Source organism: Diabrotica virgifera, chromosome 7 (assembly GCF_917563875.1).
Source record: "Diabrotica virgifera virgifera chromosome 7, PGI_DIABVI_V3a".
NCBI classification, from domain to species: domain Eukaryota; kingdom Metazoa; phylum Arthropoda; class Insecta; order Coleoptera; family Chrysomelidae; genus Diabrotica; species Diabrotica virgifera.
In genome coordinates this window covers 27,838,366-27,859,510 of record NC_065449.1, presented here as the reverse complement: position 1 = coordinate 27,859,510, position 21,145 = coordinate 27,838,366, and the positions used below count along the sequence as shown (strand labels likewise).

General features: G+C 31.7%; 1 protein-coding gene across 6 annotated transcripts in view; it reads right to left on the bottom strand.

Moving 5' to 3' along the window:
* Positions 1–21,145, bottom strand: part of LOC126888230 (zinc finger protein 239-like) — a 73,878-nt gene that overhangs the window by 34,577 nt on the left and 18,156 nt on the right. For all 6 annotated transcript variants that reach the window (XR_007699463.1, XM_050656297.1, XM_050656298.1 and 3 more), the window contains exons 3-4: positions 19,350–19,472; positions 14,725–14,847 (exon numbers count right to left, since the gene is read on the bottom strand). Coding sequence is in view for 5 of the 6 variants with exons in the window: in XM_050656297.1 (XP_050512254.1) it covers positions 14,725–14,847; positions 19,350–19,470 (244 nt within the window). In the remaining variant the exon portion in view is untranslated. The remainder of the gene's footprint in view (positions 1–14,724; positions 14,848–19,349; positions 19,473–21,145) is intronic.

Sequence of the window (21,145 nt, the reverse complement as noted above, 5' to 3'; positions counted from 1 at the left end):
GTCATGTTCGCCACTACTCACGCTGACATCGTTTCTAGGTACCCCCACCATGGTCACGCACGGATCGAATACCGAATACCGATTCTAGTCCATTCACTCACAATCAAATATTGCAAAACTTCCGAATTTTAAAGAAGCGCTTCGCTTGACATCAAGTTTGGCATACACTTAGCTAACCTGTAACCTGCCAAATAAAAAGTGATATGCTGATATGTGCTTTTGCCCTAGGGGTGAGTTTCAGCCCTTCTCGGGTGTGAAAAAGTTATAGAGTTTTTTCACTAAGTCAATACTTTTCGAGTTACTTGCGAGTGCATATGTCCATTTTTCAACAAACAAAAACACGTTTAGAAACCCACGAAAAGCACTTTTCGGGGAAAACTCATCATAACTTGTTTATTTTTGTTTTTTTTTAAGTTTCTACCATTAAAAGTAAGCAAGTTACACTCAAAATAAAGTTGGTGCCTTTTTTTGGTAAAAAAAATCGTGAAAAGTACCCCCTAACTAGCATCCTAAATGAAATTAACCGTTACCGCTTCACAAGTTACTTTACTTACATATGTATTATTTCTATTATCTGTAAGTTTGGTCGGTTCAAAGTGGTTATTTTTGAAAGGTCTGTAGTTGAAACGGCTTGAACGAGTCCCTAATCACGAGAGTATGCAAATTTTGAACAGCCATATCTTATAGTCCAATCTGTCCAATCAAAATTTTCTCGTGGAATTTTGAGAATCAAGGTCGATTTCAGGGTACGGTAGATTTTAACCTTTGTCAAAATCTACCCTACGCCAAAGCGGGCTTTTGGCCTGGGGGTGAAAACAGCCCCGTCTAGGGGTTGAAAATATTTTTAATCAAAACAACTATGGAAGTCGATATATTGACCAATAATTCTGAGTAAATTTTATTCTATAAACTTTTTTTGGAAAGTTGATACTTTGAAAGTTATTAGAACCGAATTATGAGAACCTTCAATCTCAAATAACTCGAATGTGGTGAAATTTTTTTGGGAAAACAAGAGACATCTTTCATAGGTCACAATGGATGAAATCGATTTATCTCTGGAAGATAAATATGTGTACCAATTTTGGACTGGGCGATAGAAATGAAAGGGGAGACTATTTCGCAGATTTTTGCAAAGAACATAATCTATGTATAATGAATACCTTTTTCAAATTACCTAAAAGGAGATTATATACGTGGAAATCTCCAGCAGATACCCCAATAATATCGGAAGAAACCAAATTGACTACATAACCATCAGTGAGCGTTACAGAAATGCAGTAAAGTCTGTAAAAACCTATCCTGGCGCCGATGTGCCATCTGATCACAATCTATTGTTAGCCGAAATAAAATTAAAACTTAAACGGATAAAACAACCACGATCCTCTAACAAACTGGATACCGATTTTATTAGAAACAACAGTCAGGGGATTTCAAACAATTTAGAGAGCAATTTTGAGAATAGCGAACAACAAGAATCCATCGAGGATCATTGGAACCAAATCAAAACGATTATAAGCAACTCAACTCCAAACTTCAAAGAGAAAAATCAAAAGAAGCAACAGTGGATGAACGATGAGATTTTGAATTTTATGGAAAAAAGACGCAAATTTAAGAATAAAAACATCGAAATGTATAAACGCATTAATAAAGAGATAAGGACTAAAATACGAGCGGCAAAAGAAACATACTTTGAAAAAAAATGTTTAGAAATTGAAGAGTTGCAGAGAAAACATGATTCATTTAATATGTATAAAAAAATAAAAGAACTCACCGGTCAGAACAAAAAACATGCAAATAACATCGTTGATAGAGACGGAAAACTGATTATCACTGATTTGGATAAAATAGACAGATGGAAAGAATACATTGAGGAACTGTTTAATGATGAAAGGCCCGAGCTTGAAATTAACGAAATAGTTACAGGACCTGACATAACTATGGACGAAATTGAACAAGCAATAAGATTAGCAAAGACCAGAAAAGCGACGGGACCAGACGAAATACCGAATGAAATAATAAAGCTCTTCGAAAATTCAGGTAAAAGATCTCTCCTTCATCTTTTTAATAAAGTTTATCAAACTGGCTATATACCAACGGATTGGCTGCTGTCGACTTTTGTGACGATACCTAAAAAAGCAAACGCGAAAAGATGTAGTGACTACCGAACCATTAGCTTGATGAGTCATGTTTTAAAGATATTTCTACGAATTTTGCACTCTAGGATGTACCAAAAAATAGAAGAACAGCTTGGTGATACACAGTTTGGATTCCGCAATAACCTTGGGACCAGAGAAGCACTGTTTAGTATTCAGGTTATGGTACAGAGATGCAGCGATGTCGGACATCCGGTTTATATGTGTTTCATTGACTTTGAGAAGGCCTTTGATCGGGTAAAACATACGGAAATGATTGCTATTCTTCAGAAAGTGGGTATTGATGATAAAGACCTACGCATTATAAAAAATCTTTACTTGCATCAACGTGCAAACATCAGGATTGGCTGGGACACGTCTGAAGAACTTCAAATACGAAGAGGAGTAAGGCAGGGCTGCATTTTGTCCCAACTAATATTTAACATCTATTCTGAGTTTGTTTTCAATAAAGCAGTGGATAATGCTCAATGTGGTATCAAAATGAATGGCGTCAATATTAATAATTTGAGATATGCGGATGACACGGTGTTAATTGCGAGCAATTATGAAGAACTTCAACATCTGATTAATAGGATTACCACAACGTGTGATGAATATGGACTCAAGCTAAACACCGCAAAGACCAAGGTGATGGTTGTCAGTAAGACGCCAATACAACCGGAAGTAGTAACAGCTTATGGTGAACAATTAGAAAGAACTAACAGTATCACCTACCTTGGTTGTAATCTAAATGAGAACTGGGACATGAGCAAAGAAATTAGAATACGTATAGAGAAGGCCAGAGCTGCATTCTTTAAGATAAAGAAACTTTTATGTGGAAACAACATTACTTTGAATCTTAAAATTAGATTAGTGAGATGTTATGTGTTCTCTACTCTTTTGTACGGTGTCGAAGGTTGGACTTTAACAGATACTCTTCTCAAGAAATTGGAAGCCTTTGAAATTTGGGTATACCGAAGAATCCTACGATTAAGTTGGGTGGATAGAGTTCGTAACGAAGTTGTTTTGCACCGGATGGGAAAAGTCACAGAAGTCGTCAGAACAGTTAAAAATCGAAAACTTGAATATTTTGGCCATGTTATGCGACACCCAGAGAAATATAATATACTCCATTTAATAATACAAGGCAAGGTAGACGGAAGAAGAGGGCCAGGTCGAAGAAGAACGTCATGGCTTAAAAACCTGAGAGAATGGTATAACAGATCCTCTGCATCCCTTTTCCGAGCTGCCGTTAACAAAATTACTATAGCCAATTTGATAGCCAACGTTCGATAATCGAGCACGGCACATGAAGAAGACCAATTTTTGTTTTTCTAAATAGAAGCGTTCTGGAGGTATTTAAGAAAAACTAATTACAAGACGCTATCTTCAAAGAGCTCTAGCTCCCTTAGGAAGCATTTTCGGACTAGATGAATTGGGTTAAAATGTCTTCAAATTATATGAGGAATCTCCTGCCTTCGTTTGTCAGTAGAGTTTCTGGACACCCTGTATAATAGTGAAAAAGAAAGAAAACGCAGTTACCACCCTACAAGACGGTAAAATTAGTATACTACATTCGCTCTCGCGAGATTTTTTTTGACACTGACGTTAGTAATTTCGTTTTTGAAAAATTCAGTTGTCAGAAGTGACTGGAAATTACTACAAAACCAACGCACCTGCTCATATCCAATATTATTAATAGTAAACAGACATAAAAATAACATAAACCTTACGCCAATCAATATTTATTTATTTAAACGATTATAAAGTATTGATAGCAAATGAGAACATTATTTATTGTACAAAATAAAAATATTTTGTAGAAATAAACTTCACAAAATTTTATGAGATTACTAGACACTCCCACTATTTCTAATAATTCTTCTTTTTTTAATGAAAGATTAAGTTAATTTGAGTTGATTTTAGCAGTTAATAGTGTGAGGTAGGAATTTTTGTGTTGTACGTTTCCTATTCCGAATGTCTCAAAAAAAATCTCGCGAGAGCGAATGTAGTATAATATTTACTTTGTGATAAAATGGGTCAAAGCATATGTCCCGAATAATCTTCTTCTTCTTGTGCCACTTTTATCCGAGATTGGAAACCATCAAGGCTACGCTGACCTTGTTTACAACTGACCTAAAAAGTTCATTAGTGGTGCAGCCAAACCACTATCTCAAATTCCGCAACCATGACATTCTTCTACATTCCCGAAGAAGACAACCAAAAAAGTTACACCCCCAGTGGTGGCGGTAAAAATATTAGTAGGCTGGTTAATTCTCACAATGATAAGAATTAAAACAAAACGTAGTTTGACCATTAAGTTAACACGACACTGATCGTACCCTCGGTTGGCCAGTTGGCAGATTCTTAAGCGTGTCTCTTTTTTCTTTGATGCGTGTCACTTTACCGATACTTTGTGGCAAAATACGAGACGATCCACAGGACAATAAATTTTAGCATTTGGTATTATCTTAAGGGTCATAAATACCAAATTTTGACAGAAATTTTTCTATTTCACGTTGCGTTTAATCTATTTTACGTTGGGTTGAATACCGTCTTCAGTTTTTATCTTTTTCTGTTACATTTTCTATTTCACTCAGAATGTAGCGCCACGTTCCGTGAGTTTTCCTCTTTAGATGTAAGGGGCTGGCTATGTAATTTATTAGATATGGTATTTCGTTTGCTGAAAAGAGATTTAGGCAGGCAATTATTATTATAATACGTTTCTGCATATTACGAGCGGAACAAATGTGAATTTTAAATAAGACGTATTATTTCGTTTAAGGAGAAAAGTTATTAAAAATTAATAATTAAAATTAGTAATTAAAAAATAGTAATTGAAGCATGTCGTTACACTAGCTGTGGCAATATGTGTGCCGAGTCGTGAAGAAGTGCATGGGAATAAACGAGCAGATTTGTTGGTAAAACAAGTCTCGAGAGAAACCTTTGAAGGCCCAGAACCCATTCTGTGAGATGCTAAAGATGCTAAAGATGCTAAAAAACTAGTTTCACAAAATGTAAATTCGTACAGGTTGAAACAAATTTTATATCAAAGTTTAGGTGGGTACAAAAGAAATTTTCAAAAAAGTATCCAAATCATAAAAGGGGATCATTGTTTAAATAATTAAAAAGGGGTCATTTTTGCAAAAAAATTACTTATTTAACTGCTGAAGTCATTCAATTACTAATGAAGGTCTAGAGAATTGTTTTCTGCAAAGTTGAAGGGTAAATATTTCACATAAGACTTACTAAATTAAATTTGACCCCCTATTTATTTAAATAATTATACATAAAACTTTAAAAACAAATTTGCAAAAAAATATTTTTAGCGTTTTAAATAAGCACTATAAAATATATTATTTTACTGGAAAAGTTGCACTATGTTATTAGTATTAACTGAAAAAAAATTGGTCCAAAAATATTTAATATTTTTTGAGATATTGAATTTGTTTATTAAATGTTACTCTATTTTCAATTGCAAAAACGCGGTTGTTGCCAAAGAAATATTCACCTGTATTAAATCTTATTATTTTTATTTTTATGTATATTTTCGACAAATGTATTGATACATTCAAATTTCAATTAAACTTCCCCCTAAAATGACATTTGAAAATTATTCAAATTTGTTTATAACTTGTTTTTTTAATAACGTCGCGGGGATTAAATATTTTGAAATGCCGTTTCCATAATTGGGTTCCTGGGAATTTTTCACTAATTAACAAATTTTTTTGTCTTTTTTTCCTTTTTATTTTTTTTTCTTGAAGTTATACTGCTATGGGCCCTTTTAGGGTTAAGTTTCATTAAGAATGTTGAATCTCAAGTTGTAGATTCTAGACCTAAAGATATTAAGATTGGTCTAAAATCACTTTAATAAAATGTGACTACTTACTGAGTTACAGGGTGTTTTATTTAAAAATTTAAAAATTATTTTTACCAAGTACTTTCAAACTATTTGACGTATCCTTATCATACTTAGCAGAAAGTGTGAGTACTCTACAGTCTACTAAATTGTGATAAATAAAAGTTTCAATCTACTACCAGAGGCGTACGACAAGGGATAGTTAATGGTTAACCCTTCCCAAGTTCTACGCCACTGAGGGAAATACTATTTTAGCGAAATTTTCTGATTCTCCAATACTTTTTGTGTAAATAATATACTCTTTACTGGTAACGATTAAGTCATTAGTTTTCGAGATATTGGACGTTTAAAATGAAACGGCATAGTTATTTTGATTCATTAATAATTCATATATTTTAAACTTCCAATATCTCGCACACTGATGACTTTATCGATACCAATAAAGTTATTTACATACAAAGTATTGGAGAATCGAAAAATTTTGCTAAAATAGTAATTCACTCAGTGGCGTAGAATTTGGGAAGGGTTAATCATTCACTATCCCCTGTCGTACGCCTCTGGCACTACCTAGAAACGATTATTAATCACAATTTAGTAGGGTGTATAATAGCCACACTTTCTGCCAAGTATGATAAGGATACGTCAAATAGTTTTAAAGTACTTGGTAACAATAATTTTTAAATTTATAAATAAAACACCCTATAACTCAGTAAGTGGCCACATTTTATTTAAGAGATTTTAGTTAAATCTTAATATTTTTAGGTCTAGAATCTACAACTCACATATTCAATATTCTTAATGAAATTTAACCCTAAAAGGGCCCGTAGTAATATAACTCCAAGGAAAAAAAAGAAGAAGAAAAAACGACAAAAAAATTTTGTTAATTAGTAAAAAATTCCCAGAAACCCAATTGTCGAAACGGTATTTCAAAATACTTAATCCCCGCGACGTTATTAAAAAAACAAAATATAAACAAATTTGAATAATTTTCAAATGCCATTTTAGGGGGGAGTTTCGTTGAAATTTGAATTTATAAATACATTTATCGAAATTATCGATAAAAATCAAAATAACGAGATCATATTCAGGTGAATATTTCTTTGGCAACAACCGCGTTTTTGCAATTGAAAATATAGTAACATTTAATAAACAAATTCAATATCTCAAAAAATATTAAATATTTTTTGACCAATTTTTTTTTGCTTAATACTGGTAACATAGCACAACTTCTTCTGTAAAAAAAGATATTTTATAGTGTTTATTTAAAACGCTAAAAATAATTTTTTGCAAATGTGTTTTTATAGTTTTATATACAATTATTTAAATAAAGAGGAGGTCAATTTTAATTAAGTAAGTCTTATGTGAAAGATTTACCTTTCAACTTTACAGAAAATAATCCTATTGACTTTGATTAGTAATTGAATGACATCAGCAGTTAAAAAAGTAATTCTTTTGCAAAAATGACCCCTTTTTAATTATTTAAACAATGATCCCCTTGTATGATTTGGATACTTTTTTGAAAATATCTTTTGTATACACCTAAACTTTGATATAAAATTTGTTTCAACCTGTACGAATTTACATTTTGACTTTTTTTTTATTTTATTAGGCTATAAAGGACAAATCTACAGTAAGAAAATAATTAAGAATATTGATCGGACAATTTGACGAACCTCAATGCATGAGAGATCAAAACGGTCACCGAAATGGCAACAGGACATTGCCGTTTGAGAAAACATATAAACTCGGTAGGGTGAATGAATCATGATGAAGAAAATACGAAATGGAAGAAGAGACTGCCAAACACATACTATGCCATTGTAATGTGCAGAAGAGATCCTGAAACTACCAATAAGGGAACTGTTGGTCTTTGTAGAGGCAACAGGACTTTTTAGATTTTACTGGAAAAAAATACGGTATGGTACAAAGGTTTGACGACCAAGTGTCAGAGATTAACGAGTCTTGCTTGAACTAAAAAGAGGGAGCTATGGCTATCCAGACAGTTTTAGACAATGCTTTGTATATATCAGGGGTGGCCAAACTGCGGCTCGCGAGCCACATGCGGCTCTTTGAAGGATTACTTGTGGCTCTCGATTGTACCCGAGTTATTTTTCAATTTTGTATTAGATATGATTTAAAAAAATTATTATCGTTCCATGTGTGTTTCAAAATATCTATTAAATTAATGATAAAAAACATGAAATACTTTGTAACAAATTCCATTTCCATCCAAGATAAGAATGATATGACACATCTAAAACTGCGCTAAAACGAACATTACAGAAGAGCAGCGCAATGTGAAAGTCAGTAATCAACCGAATCCAGACCGATTTTTGTAAACTCTTGCTACGGATATAATTTGTAATTTGGATTAGGTACACATTTTACATTTTAGTCATTTTACTCGACTTAAAAAAATTTGTTAGAATATTAAACTAGAAAAACTTAACGAGTATATAAAAAAGCCGGAAGGAATATTGACCGAACTCCAAAATAGATTTCAAGACTTAAAATATGTTAAATCGTCTCTTCATTTTTTTCTGAATTCATTTGAAATGAACATAGTTCATAAGGTGAATTTTTTATTATTACCAATATATGACCCAAACAACATTTGGAGAATTAAAATTAATAGAGACGCAAGACGATCAAGCTCAAAAATAAAACTATAAGTCGACGCAGAATACCGAATTTTGGAAATTTGTACCAGAATCCAAGTAGGTACCCTAAAAAAGGATGCTTGTCGAATTATTTCCATATTAGGAACAATGTAACTGTGTGGAGCATTTTATTCCATTTTATAATTCGTGAAATCCTAACACCTATCAGTATTAACTAACCAGCTAAAAGAATTACTGAGAAGTAGTGCCACATATTAACCACCAAATTGTAAAGAATTATCAAAAGAAGGAAAACAAAAATGTAATTAAGTTTTAATATTTCGTAATTTTATTTCGGTTTTCAGTAAGTAAAATTCTGTTAAAAAAATTGTAAGGGAGCATTCAAGTATTGTGTAACGCGATTTGTGAGATTTTTAACCTCCCCCGTCACGCACTATTATGGGAGTTTAACTATTGCGTAACGCAATTTTTGAAGATTTTTACCCCCCCCACTTCGTTACGTAATACTTGAACAGTCCTTAAATACCTTCTTTACATACTTTTTGAATACGTATTTGATTGCGGCTCGCGAAAAACTTCAACTTGTGAAAAGTGGCTCGGACTATTAAGGAGCTTGGCCACCCCTGGTATATATGGTGAGGCAGATAAACGGCCAATAGAAATATCTCGAGAACTAAAGGCCACTGAATCATAAAAATTGGAATGAAGGGGTTTCGAAGACTGATATATTTAATAAAAATATTTTTACTATTTACTACTTCCGGTTATACCGGGAACAAAACACCCATAAACTTTTTAGTGTACAAATTTCAGTTATTTTTTTAAAATGTTTTTATATACTTAGCTTGGTCTTTGTAACTATGTCACTATATCCGCAAATTTTGTAATCCATTTTAAAAATAGTTCTATGCTACCTAGGCACCTGAAATTTTCAGAATAGCTCAGAACTAGCTAACAATGCAATATTTAACTGCTACTATATGGATAAATCGATTTTTTTTATTACAAATTATTTTAAAAATGTGACTAATGCAATGACATTTAAATTCTATTTTAAAGTAAGTTAATAGATCGATAGGTGGTGGCTCAGTAGTAGAGCATTATACTGCAGACCGAGAGGTCCCAAATTCGAACCCGGCTGTACGTATCTTTTTTTAATTTTTTTTATAAATAATTTAAAGTTAATGTACTAAAAATTCATATTATGTAAGTTAATTATATGTAAATATTATAAATACCATTATAAATACCATTTTAAATATTTTTTAGATTTATATGAGTTTATAATTTTATATCGGGTCCTATAAATAATAATGAAAACGTTTTATTATAAAAAGTTCTTGTTTATAAAAGTGTAATTATTTTAGATGTTCCTGCCATAGGAATGCCACATGTCCATTTTCAATAAAAAATCTCTAATAAAAAAAGAGTTTTCGATATGTCGAAAAAAATCTATTTTCATTTTGTAACTTCAAAGGGCTGTAACTTTTTTTATGTGCACATTTGTACTATATAGTAAGTTAGGTTGTTAGGTGTAAACGAAAACATTAGGTATTGCAACACTATTTGGCAATTCATTCAATTTGACGGAAGTTGAATAAACTGGTGATTAAACTATTAATCGATGTTTCACAATTATACACGGTGAAACTATGAAAAATTATAAAGTTAAGATTAATGTGAGATTACAAGATGACAGGCTGATCACAAGATTACAGAACATGTTCTGTACAAATGCCCAGGGTTGGGTAGGATAAAGCATAGGCGTAACCAGGATAATCCTAAGGGGGGGGGTTACAACTACTGGAAAGGGGGGGTTACAACTACTGGAAAGTCTCCGAGGGGTATGGTGTTAAGCGTATAGAGCTCAAAGGGGGTTATAACCCTCAAAACCCCCCTGGTTACGCCTATGGGATAAGGCTCAATATATTTGAGCATTATCAAATCAAGTCCTACGGCTTCGTAGAAGTGTCACTTAAGCCATAATGGCCTACATTCTTGCTATAGCGCCTGGGCACTGAAAAATTTTTTATCGACCTTGTGTCACATCGTTTGAAAATTTAACAAATTCAATATGTAATCTACGAGTTTAACCCGATCTAAACTTACTATGTGGGGCTACATCAATTACTAATGATGTAAGTGTTTCAACATTTTTCAGTTTAACAGTCCACATTTTACCTCTTTATATTAATTATATTAACGTGAAAATACTTACTTCTACATAGGATTTCACTGATGATTTTCTGATAAAACTAAAAACGTTCTGAAATTTTCAATCCGTTTGGATAATTTCAATTTTATAAAATTTTTTAAATAATTATACAGGGTGAATCATGAGGAACTGTACATACTCCTACCTCGTATAGAGGCTCCTATGGGGAATAACAAATGACCATTAAAAAGTGTCTGCTCCCATTGTTTAATAATATACAGGGTGGGTTTTGCATTTTGACAGAAATTTGTATTCGTCATAATTTTTGAACGGTCAGATCGATGTGTCTCTTATTTTGGTCAATCGTTACACTATTATCACCCAATCAACTGATTTATTTAAACTAGAAAAAAATTAGGTCCGGCTTTAAAAAATTAGTTCGTTTGGGTCTTAGAAAAAATTTCACCCTGTATAGGCTTTTTGGAAACTCTAATATGAATTTTACAAATTAGACAAATAGGCAATTAAAATGGCATATTTATTTTTTCCCCACACGATTACTTAATTTTTTATAAAAAAATCAAATTTGACTATGAATAATTATTAAAAGTTTGGTAAAGTGAACCATAGATTTAAAAAAATAAACTATTATTACAAAAATTAATTTTTTTTAACCAATATTTAATTTATGTTACCACCCAATCAACTGATTTATTCAATCTAGAAAAAAATCAGGCCCGGATTTAAAAAATTAGTTCGTTTTGGTCTTAGAAAAAATTTCACCCTGTATACGCTTTTTGAAAACTCTAATATGAATTTTACAAATTGGACAATTAGACAATTAAAATGGCATATTTATTTTTCCCCACACGATTACTTAATTTTTTATAAAAAAATCAAATTTGACTATGAATAATTATTAAAAGTTTGGTAAAGTGAACCATAGATTTAAAAAAATAAACTTTTATTACAAAAATTAATTTTTTTTAACAAATATTTAATTTATGTTACCACCCAATCAACTGATTTATTCAATCTAGAAAAAAATCAGGCCCGGATTTAAAAAATTAGTTCGTTTTGGTCTTAGAAAAAATTTCACCCTGTATACGCTTTTTGAAAACTCTAATATGAATTTTACAAATTGGACAATTAGACAATTAAAATGGCATATTTATTTTTCCCCACACGATTACTTAATTTTTTATTAAAAAATCAAATTTGTCAAAATCGGAATTTTAACCTAAAAATGAAAAAAAAAAATGAAATCACGGTAACTCGCTAAAACTCTGTTCCATTTTAATATTTTTTTTCTGAAATTTTTACAGCAAATATCTTTTACCATTGTGAAGACTATGAAAATTGTTGTAGACTTTCAATCTTCATCTCGTAAAAGTTATTAATTTAAAAAAATAAAAGGTGCAGATTCGTGAATTGCAAAGTTAAATCTCAAAAATTAAGTGAAAAAATTTAAAATTTATCTATTTGATCACGTCTATGTTAAACTATAGAGTCCAAAGATAAGTGTATGGGGAGTTTTAGATCAAGACGTGTTATAGAAAAAAAAATGGTGAAAGTTTTAATTTTAAGAAAAACGTTGTTTAATTTTTTTTTATTTTTATGGTAAAATTGCGATTTTGACAAATTTGATTTTTTAATAAAAAATTAAGTAATCGTGTGGGGAAAAAATAAATATGCCATTTTAATTGCCTATTCGTCTAATTTGTAAAATTCATATTAGAGTTTTCAAAAAGCGTATACAGGGTGAAATTTTTTCTAAGACCCAAACGAACTAATTTTTTAAAGCCGGATCTGATTATTTTCTAGTTTGAATAAATCAGTTGATTGAGTGGTAACATAAATTAAATATTTGTTTAAAAAAAATTAATTTGTGTAATAAAAGTTAATTTTTTTAAATCTATGGTTCACTTTACCAAACTTTTAATTCATACTCAAATTTGATTTTTTTATAAAAAATTAAGTAATCGTGTGGGGAAAAAAATAAATATGCCATTTTAATTGCCTATTTGTCTAATTTGTAAAATTCATATTAGAGTTTTCAAAAAGCGTATACAGGGTGAAATTTTTTCTAAGACCAAAACGAACTAATTTTTTAAAGCCGGACCTGATTTTTTTCTAGTTTGACTAAATCAGTTGATTAGGTGGTAATAGTGTAACGATTGACCAAAATAAGAGACACATCGATCTGACCGTTCAAAAATTATGACGAATACAAGTTTCTGTCAAAATGCGAAACTCGCCCTGTATATTATTAAACAATGGGAGCAGACACTTTTTAATGGTCATTTGTTATTCCCCATAGGGGACTCTATACGAGGTAGGAGTATGTACAGTTCCTCATTACTCACCCTGTATACATTATACCGACGAAGTGAGAACCGATGCTAGAGAGATACTGAGGGCGGATGCTGGGGGAGGCCAGTGCCCAAATTAGGCTCTAGCGATGTAGGAGAGAGAGAGATATATATACAGGGTGTCCCGAAAAGATTGGTCATAAATTATTATAACACAGATTCTGGGGTCAGAAATAGGTTGATTGAACCTCACTTACCTATATACACTAGTGCACACAAAAAAAGTAACATCCTTTTGAAGTTACAAAATGAAAATCAATTTTTTTCATATATCGAAAACACGAGATTTTTCATTGAAAATGGACATGTGGCATTCTTATGGCAGCAGCATCTTAAATAAAAATTAAAGTGAAAGTCTACCCCATAAAAAATTTATGGGGTTTTGTTCCCTTAAACCCCCCAAACTTTTGTGTGCGTTCCAATTTAATTATTATTATGTGTGGAACCATTACTTAACACACTGTTTTTAAAACATTTTTGCCTCTTAGAATTTTTTCGATAAGCCAGTGTTTATCAAGATATTTTGAATATTTACCGAATCCACCACATATTTGTATATGGTTAAGTACGATTATAGAGACCTGTTAATAATCTGAAAATGTATTTATAATTTACATTTTTAGGTATATTTTGAAAAAGAAGCCACATCTCGATAAAAGGTGAATTATCAAAAAAAAACTAAGAGGCAAAAAAGTTTTAAAAACACTGTGTTTAACTAATGGTACCACAATAATCGTTTAATTGGAACGTACACAAACATTTGGGGGATTGGGGGGTTTAAAGGAACTAAACTCCCATAAAATTTTTATGTAAATATATTAAAAAAGAAACCACATCTCGATAAAAACTCGCTTATCGAAAAAATACTAAGAGGCAAAAAAGTTTTAAAAACGTTGTGTTTAACTAACGGTACTATAATAATGAATTAATTGGAACGTACAGAAAAGTTTGAGGGGGTTTAAGGGATTAAAACCCCCATAAAATTATTATGGGGTGGACAAAGCTCACTATAATTTTGTTTTAAGATGGTCACGCCATAAGAATGATACATGTCCATTTTTCAATAAAAAATCTTTAATAGTTTTCGATGTATTGAAAAAAATCGATTTTCATTTTGTAACTTCAAAGGACTGTAACTTTTTTTATGAGCACATTTTTGTACTAAGGTAAGTCAGGTTCAATCGAACTATTTTTGACTCCAGAATGTGTGGTATAATTTATGACCAATCTTTTCGGGACATCCTGTATACATTATACCAACGAATATAGATGTGTATATAAGGATTCTTCATGCCAATTTTCTGCAAAGCAAGTTGGGAACAGTTGAAGAACCACCAATACGGAGCTTGCATGCGATCTCCCCCTCACCACTGTGACCACAGCATCTCTCGTCAATGAGCTATTAGTTTGAAAGTGGTGGTTCCTCAACAGTTCCCGACTTGCTTTGCTGAAAAGTGACAGTGAAGAACCTCTTACTTATATGCGTCAATATTCGTTGATTATACATTAGAAGTTGTTTACTTCATTGTAAGTTCTATAAAAATAAGTTATACACATACATAGACAATTTTACTATTTCCCTCACCTGAATCTTCCTCTGGTTCATTCTTTAAGTCTTCTAGATCTAAGGACGTGGAAAGCTGATTATCTATATATTGTTGGTCGCTCTTAAGGAACTCTTTCTTAATTTCAGTTTTTATTTCCATAGCTAATAAAAAAAAGTTGTTTATTTTATTATAAATTCTATAAAAATAAGTTCTACCTATGCAGGGTGTTTGGTAAAGAATGGGCCATAGCTTAACCTTAGATTCCTGAGGTTAAAATAGGTCGATTTAAGCTAACTTACCTTATTACAAAAGTTGATAATAACCGAAATACAGGGTGTCAAAGTTAAACTTTTATTTTATTTATTCTTGAATATTTCCTAACAGGCATGGGATAATAACACGAAATTTGGTAAGCGAGGGTTTTTTGGGACGAGAAATCTAAATTCGCCACCAAAAATTATGTATTGCCCAGAGGGCACCACATACGCCTATCAGAGCTCAATTAATAGGTTCAATTTTTTTTTATTACCCAGTATACATACTTTTTGAATCAAAACTTTTATTCTCTTAATATTATTAATTAAAAAAGGTATACTAGATTCATCTCGTTAAAATAATTATTATTATTATTATCTCGTTAAACTCAACCGTTTTCGAGATAAACGCATTTTAAATCTGCGAGCCAACATAATTTTTTGCATATCATTGTAGTTACACCCGAAAAATATCTTAAAACCATAAAAATTAACAACAATGTATCGCAAATTTCTTAAAATGGAATTTGCGATGCAATGACATAAATTAATATGAGAACTGGCACAATTATTATGGATTCGAGTTTATTTTTCGGGTTTAACTACAATGATGGGTATTATGCAAAAAATTATGTTGTATCGCAGATTTAAAATGCGTTTACTATCTCGAAAACAGTTGAGTTTAGCGAGATGAATGTAGTATACCTTTTTAAGTAAAAATATTAAGAGAATAAAAATTATGATGCAAAAAGTATGTAGAGTGGGGGATAAAAAAATCTGAACGTATTAATTGAGCGCTGAAAGATGTATGTGGCGCCCTCTGGATAATACATCCTTTTTGGTGGCGAATTTATATTTCTCATCCCAAAACACCCCCGCTTACCAAATTTCATGTTGTTATTCCATGCATGTCAGGAAATATTCAAGAATAAATAAAATAAAAGTTTAACTTTGACACCCTGTATTTTGGTTATTATCAACTTTCGTACTAAGGTAAGTTAGCTTAAATCGACCTCTTTTAACCTTAGGAATCTAAGGTTAAGCTATGGCCGATGGCCCATTCTTTACCAAACACCCTGTACACTACAGACACAGAAGGTGATATGAGCTATTACCTCCAATTTCACTGAACCTCCATCAACTTTTATGAAAATTGGTGAGTGGTTAGAGATACCTCAAGGAAAAAAAGTGACTTGGTGCCAACTTACGCTTCTACCCTGGGGGTAGATGCCTTCCCTTCTTTCAGGTAAAAATTATTTTTCTAAATATTACCCCAGAAATCGATAGAGGGACAAGCTTCAGGTCAAATTTGTTATACAAATTTATTAAAATAAATCAATATGTACTTTCTGAGTCATTAAAGATAAAAATTTTAGTTTTTCGTGAAAAAAATGCTTGTTTTCACACATACGCCGCCTATCAAAGAGGATGGAATTCGGCTAGGAGCCACTTTGTTGAATGGCAACTGACTGAAGTAGCCATATCACTTGCTGGCACGTTAGCGGCACCTGACTGAAGTCACCATATCACATGCTGGCGCATGATCGGCAGCGAATGGGTTGAAGCAGTTTTTGATAAATAACTAAAGAACAAGTTTTTCCTAAAAAGTCATTATTACCAGAATTGAAGCAAAAAACCGAATAAATTTCTTACTGGTAAAACCCTTTAGTATTAATTCACAGTGAGTTTATACAGTAGGATCGTAGGGTGCAAATTTTTTGACAAATTTCGTTATTTCGTAAGACAGCTACTTTAAGGAAAAATCCAGAAACGGGTTGATTTTTATTTTTAAATTGCAAGTTATTGGCATATATCTCATACTTGTGACATCATCCATCTGGGCGTGATGATGTAATCGATGATTTATTTTAAACGAGAATAAGGGTCATGTTCTAACTTATTTCAAAGGTTATTCAATTCTCCATATAGTAATATAAACATTAACATAATTATTTATACAGGGTGTAATTTATTCCAAATATTTTCACCGTACTGTAGGTAATTGAATGTATGTATGTATGTATATATATATATTTTTAAGCAAGTACTATCCGTTGCAAGATAATTCGGATGGAATTCCCTTGAGTAAGAGACTGAGCCGATATCAAGCACAAAATGATTGTACTCTCTTAATGCTGTAACGAATAGTCACCCTTAGTATTTCGTTAGATTAGGTTCAATTTTAAATTATATCCAAAGTTTAAAGGTACTTTACTAAATGATAAATCTGATTAAATCCGAAATATCTTGCAACGAATAGTACTCAAATCTAATTATTCATGCTTAAATAACAGGAAAACGATACATTTTATAACATTTACTTATTAAACACTTATCAAAATACTACTTTTGCTACAAAGTTTTCCAAAAAATGTTATCGTTTTTTTTTACAATAACTACTGTTAATTTTTATGATATCAGGTTCATCTAAAAACCATTTGTAATGGTAATTTCACGGGCTATAAAACTGTATTAAATTTAATCTTTTAAATCCTTTAAATCTTTGTTAAGAAAAACTAAAATTTGGTTTTTGTATAATTTTTTACTTATATCGAGTATTTTTTGAGTTACTTAAAAAAAATTTACGAAAATTTGATTTTTTAAATATCTTTTCTCCAAAAATATGCATTATAAATAGATCAAATTTTTTGATGTCATTACTTATGTTAAAATAAAGAAACTCTTATAGGGATTACTATAACTTTTATTTTTTGTGGAAATGGTGTATGTTTGATTTTTCACTATTTCCTCTAAAATTTGAAAGGGTTCTCTTATTTTCATCATAACGTGATTAATTCTGATGCAGAGCTTATTTGATAGGTATTTCTGAGGTAAGTGTTTAATGAGTGTATGCTATAAAATGCATTGTTTTTCCGTTATTTAAGCATAAATAATTGGATTTGAGTAATAATAAAAAAATATACTGCAAGCGCCAGTTAACTTGGCGACAGCGAATACGCACAACGACACTGAGACTGATGATCATCCCATAAGCCACTGTGCAATGCGTCTCGCCAAGTTAACTGGCGCTTGCTGACATTCAATTACCTCTATAACTCACTTTGAATTGATATTAAAGGTTTTTAAGTAAGGAATTTATTCAGTTTTTTGTATTAGCTTCAATTTTGGTAGTAATTACTTTTTAGTCAAAACTTATAATTTATTATTTACGAAAAACTGTTTAAAATATGCATTTTTTCACGAAAAAATTAAAGTATTTGATCTCTAATAACTCAAAAAGTAGTTATTGATTTATTTTAATAACTTGATATAAGAAATTTTGCTTTTTGCCCCACTATCGATTAATAGGGTTATTTTTAATAAAATAATTTTCAGTCCGAGAATGGGTATTTACCATTCACACCGTGTCAAAGTGCAAGTTGTCACCATGTCACTTTTGTTTCTTACGGCTGTATAACACTATGCATTTTCTTGTATCGTTTGGGACCGTTCAAGTATTACGTTAGGCAGATTGGGTGGGGGGAGGAGGGGTCAAAAATCTTCAAAAACCACATTATGTAATACTTGAACGCTCCCTTTCTGATATCTCAAAAAAATGCATAGTGTCATACACAGATACAAGAAACGATACAAGAATTTGTGTCAGACACAGACTCTTGTACAAGAACTGTGCCAATTTCCGCGCAAAGAGCAAAAACGTAAAATCTGCTGGTAAAACATAAAACATCTAAATGAAATGTCATAATGGCAGCTGAAAATGGGATCATATGTTTTGATGAATTTATTTGTGTTTTTGTAGGTATTATTTATAAATCTTTTATTGATACTTAATATACCGTTTGGTATGGACTACTGTTCTACTATATAGTATTAACTGTATAGTTACTTAACTATTACTGTATAGTAATAACCATCCTAATTTAGATCAAACTGAAGATAATTCTAATGCAAATATTTTAGCACAAATATCAAAACAAAATAAAAACACAAAAATAATCAACCTTAAACAGTGAACGTAAAAATTCTGGTTAACATTAAAATGTTAAATTTATAAGTTTTGAAAAGTTTGTAAATTTTATAAAATCCTTAAAATCAGCTGTAGACGCAGTACTACCACTACCATACGACCATACCAATGTAACGTGACACAGGGTGACAAACAAAATTCCGACCAATCACGTGCCGAATTTCATACAATTTTCGATACAAGAACTTGCATAGTGTCATACAGGGCACAAATGTACGTACAAGAAACGATACAAGAAAATGTATATAACTTTCTAATATCAGAAACGATATTAGAAATGATACAAGAAAATGCATAGTGTCATACAGCTATTAGGGTATTTTCTAACTACTCACCAATTTCCATGAAAATCTATGGAGGTTTAACGAAAATGTGAAAACCTTCAGTGACTGCACTAATATATTATTACTATTTCCCTCACCTGAGTCTTCCTTTTGTTCATTCTTCAAGCCTTCCACATCTAGGGACGTGGATTGTTGATACTCTATATATTGTTGGTCATCCTCAAGTGACTCATTCTTAATTTGAGTTTTTGTTTCCATATCTAATAAAAAGAAGTTATTTATTTCATTGTAAATTCTATACAAACAAGATCTGCTTATCTTTGGCTTAGTGTGAAAACCTCGTATCTCATTTTTTTTCCGAAAATGACATTTTGGTGGTTTTAGTTTGAAAACTTTGTATCTCATGATTTACAACTGTTAGAAAAATCCAAATACACCAGAATATTTTCTACAGCCGAAAAAAGAAGCCACATATATCAATTGCTCTCTTGATTTAGTGTGAATAGTGAATACCACATATATCTATAACCAAGAATTTGGTACTTCATTTGGAGGGTTTGTTTGAGAGATTCGACTTGGAGAAATGTTTTTTTGTGAACAATAAGGTAGTCCGGCATATAGAAACATTTTATGAACCCTAAATCAAAATCAAGTATATTCAAATGGGAAATAAGCCACAATTTTACCTAAAAATGATTTTATTAACGTTTCGACGCCCAAGTCGGGTGTCGTTGTCAAAATACAAAATAATTATTTGTGGCTTATTTCCCATTTGAATATACTTGATTATAAAAATGCCACAAGAAAATAGCTTCAGAACAACCTAAATCAAAAGATTTGTACTGTATCAACCTAGTATTTGGAGGTATGCAATAAGCAGGGCCGGCGATAACGGGCCTGCAAGGGATGCATTGCAGGTGGGTGCCCCCGTTTAGTGGGCTCCAAAATGAGCTTTTTTTCTGCTGGTGAAGTACAAAATGCTAATTTAAAAAAACCGAGGGCGCTTATTTTTGCTAGTTTTGTAGGTAGGCATCTTATACCCTAGCGCCGGTACTGGCAATAAGCTATGAAAAATGAAAACCTCGTAAATAATCATAAACACAACCTCATTTTAGATGAAAAACGGGTACAGTAATCCCTCGTTACTGCGGTTTCACTTATCCGCGGTTGCGATATCTGTTGAATCTTAAATGAGAATATTTTATTATTTTTATATATTTTTTATAATTTGACCAGTCGCGTTAAATTACTCATGATACCCCACTGGCGCTTGTTTTTAGTAGTCATATTACGGCAATTAGTTTATAGTTCGGAAGGTTTAAAATACCCGCGAATGTAGACGCTGATCTTAGCGCCTTTATTTTTGTTGATATGATAACACTATTTCACAGATATGCAATTTCATCATATTTCTTTCTATGTACCGGGTGTCCCAATAAGAATGGCTCTCGGCCATATCTCAGGAACCGTTTATAGTAGAGCTTTGAAATAAAAAATTTTATAACAAAAGTTGCCTCAGGAAAAGCCTGGAAATTATTTTCATAATTGTGGGACCACGGCTAGAGGGCGTAATTGAATATCAAAAATTAAAAAATCTAAATTTTACAAAATTTTCCTAATGAAGGGGCACTGGAAATCCGATCGTCGTATTCTTCATAAAATTCTACGCATATTTGATTTGACAAGTTTAGGTCTACCTTTGGAAATAAGAGGTGGGGGTGAGTGGGAACCTTGTTATGAAAAACTGGCTGTGAGTCCAGTTCTGCCTAATCAAATTTTGCAAACTTGGTCTTGTTAAAGACAGATCTTTTTCTTCAATGTAAAAGTTATGATTTCGAACCAACTTACTGAGTAATATGCCAGCTAGAAGGCCTTATTTAATTTTTTTCAGAAATCTAGTGGTCCTTGGAAAATATTAAATACAAACATGCAT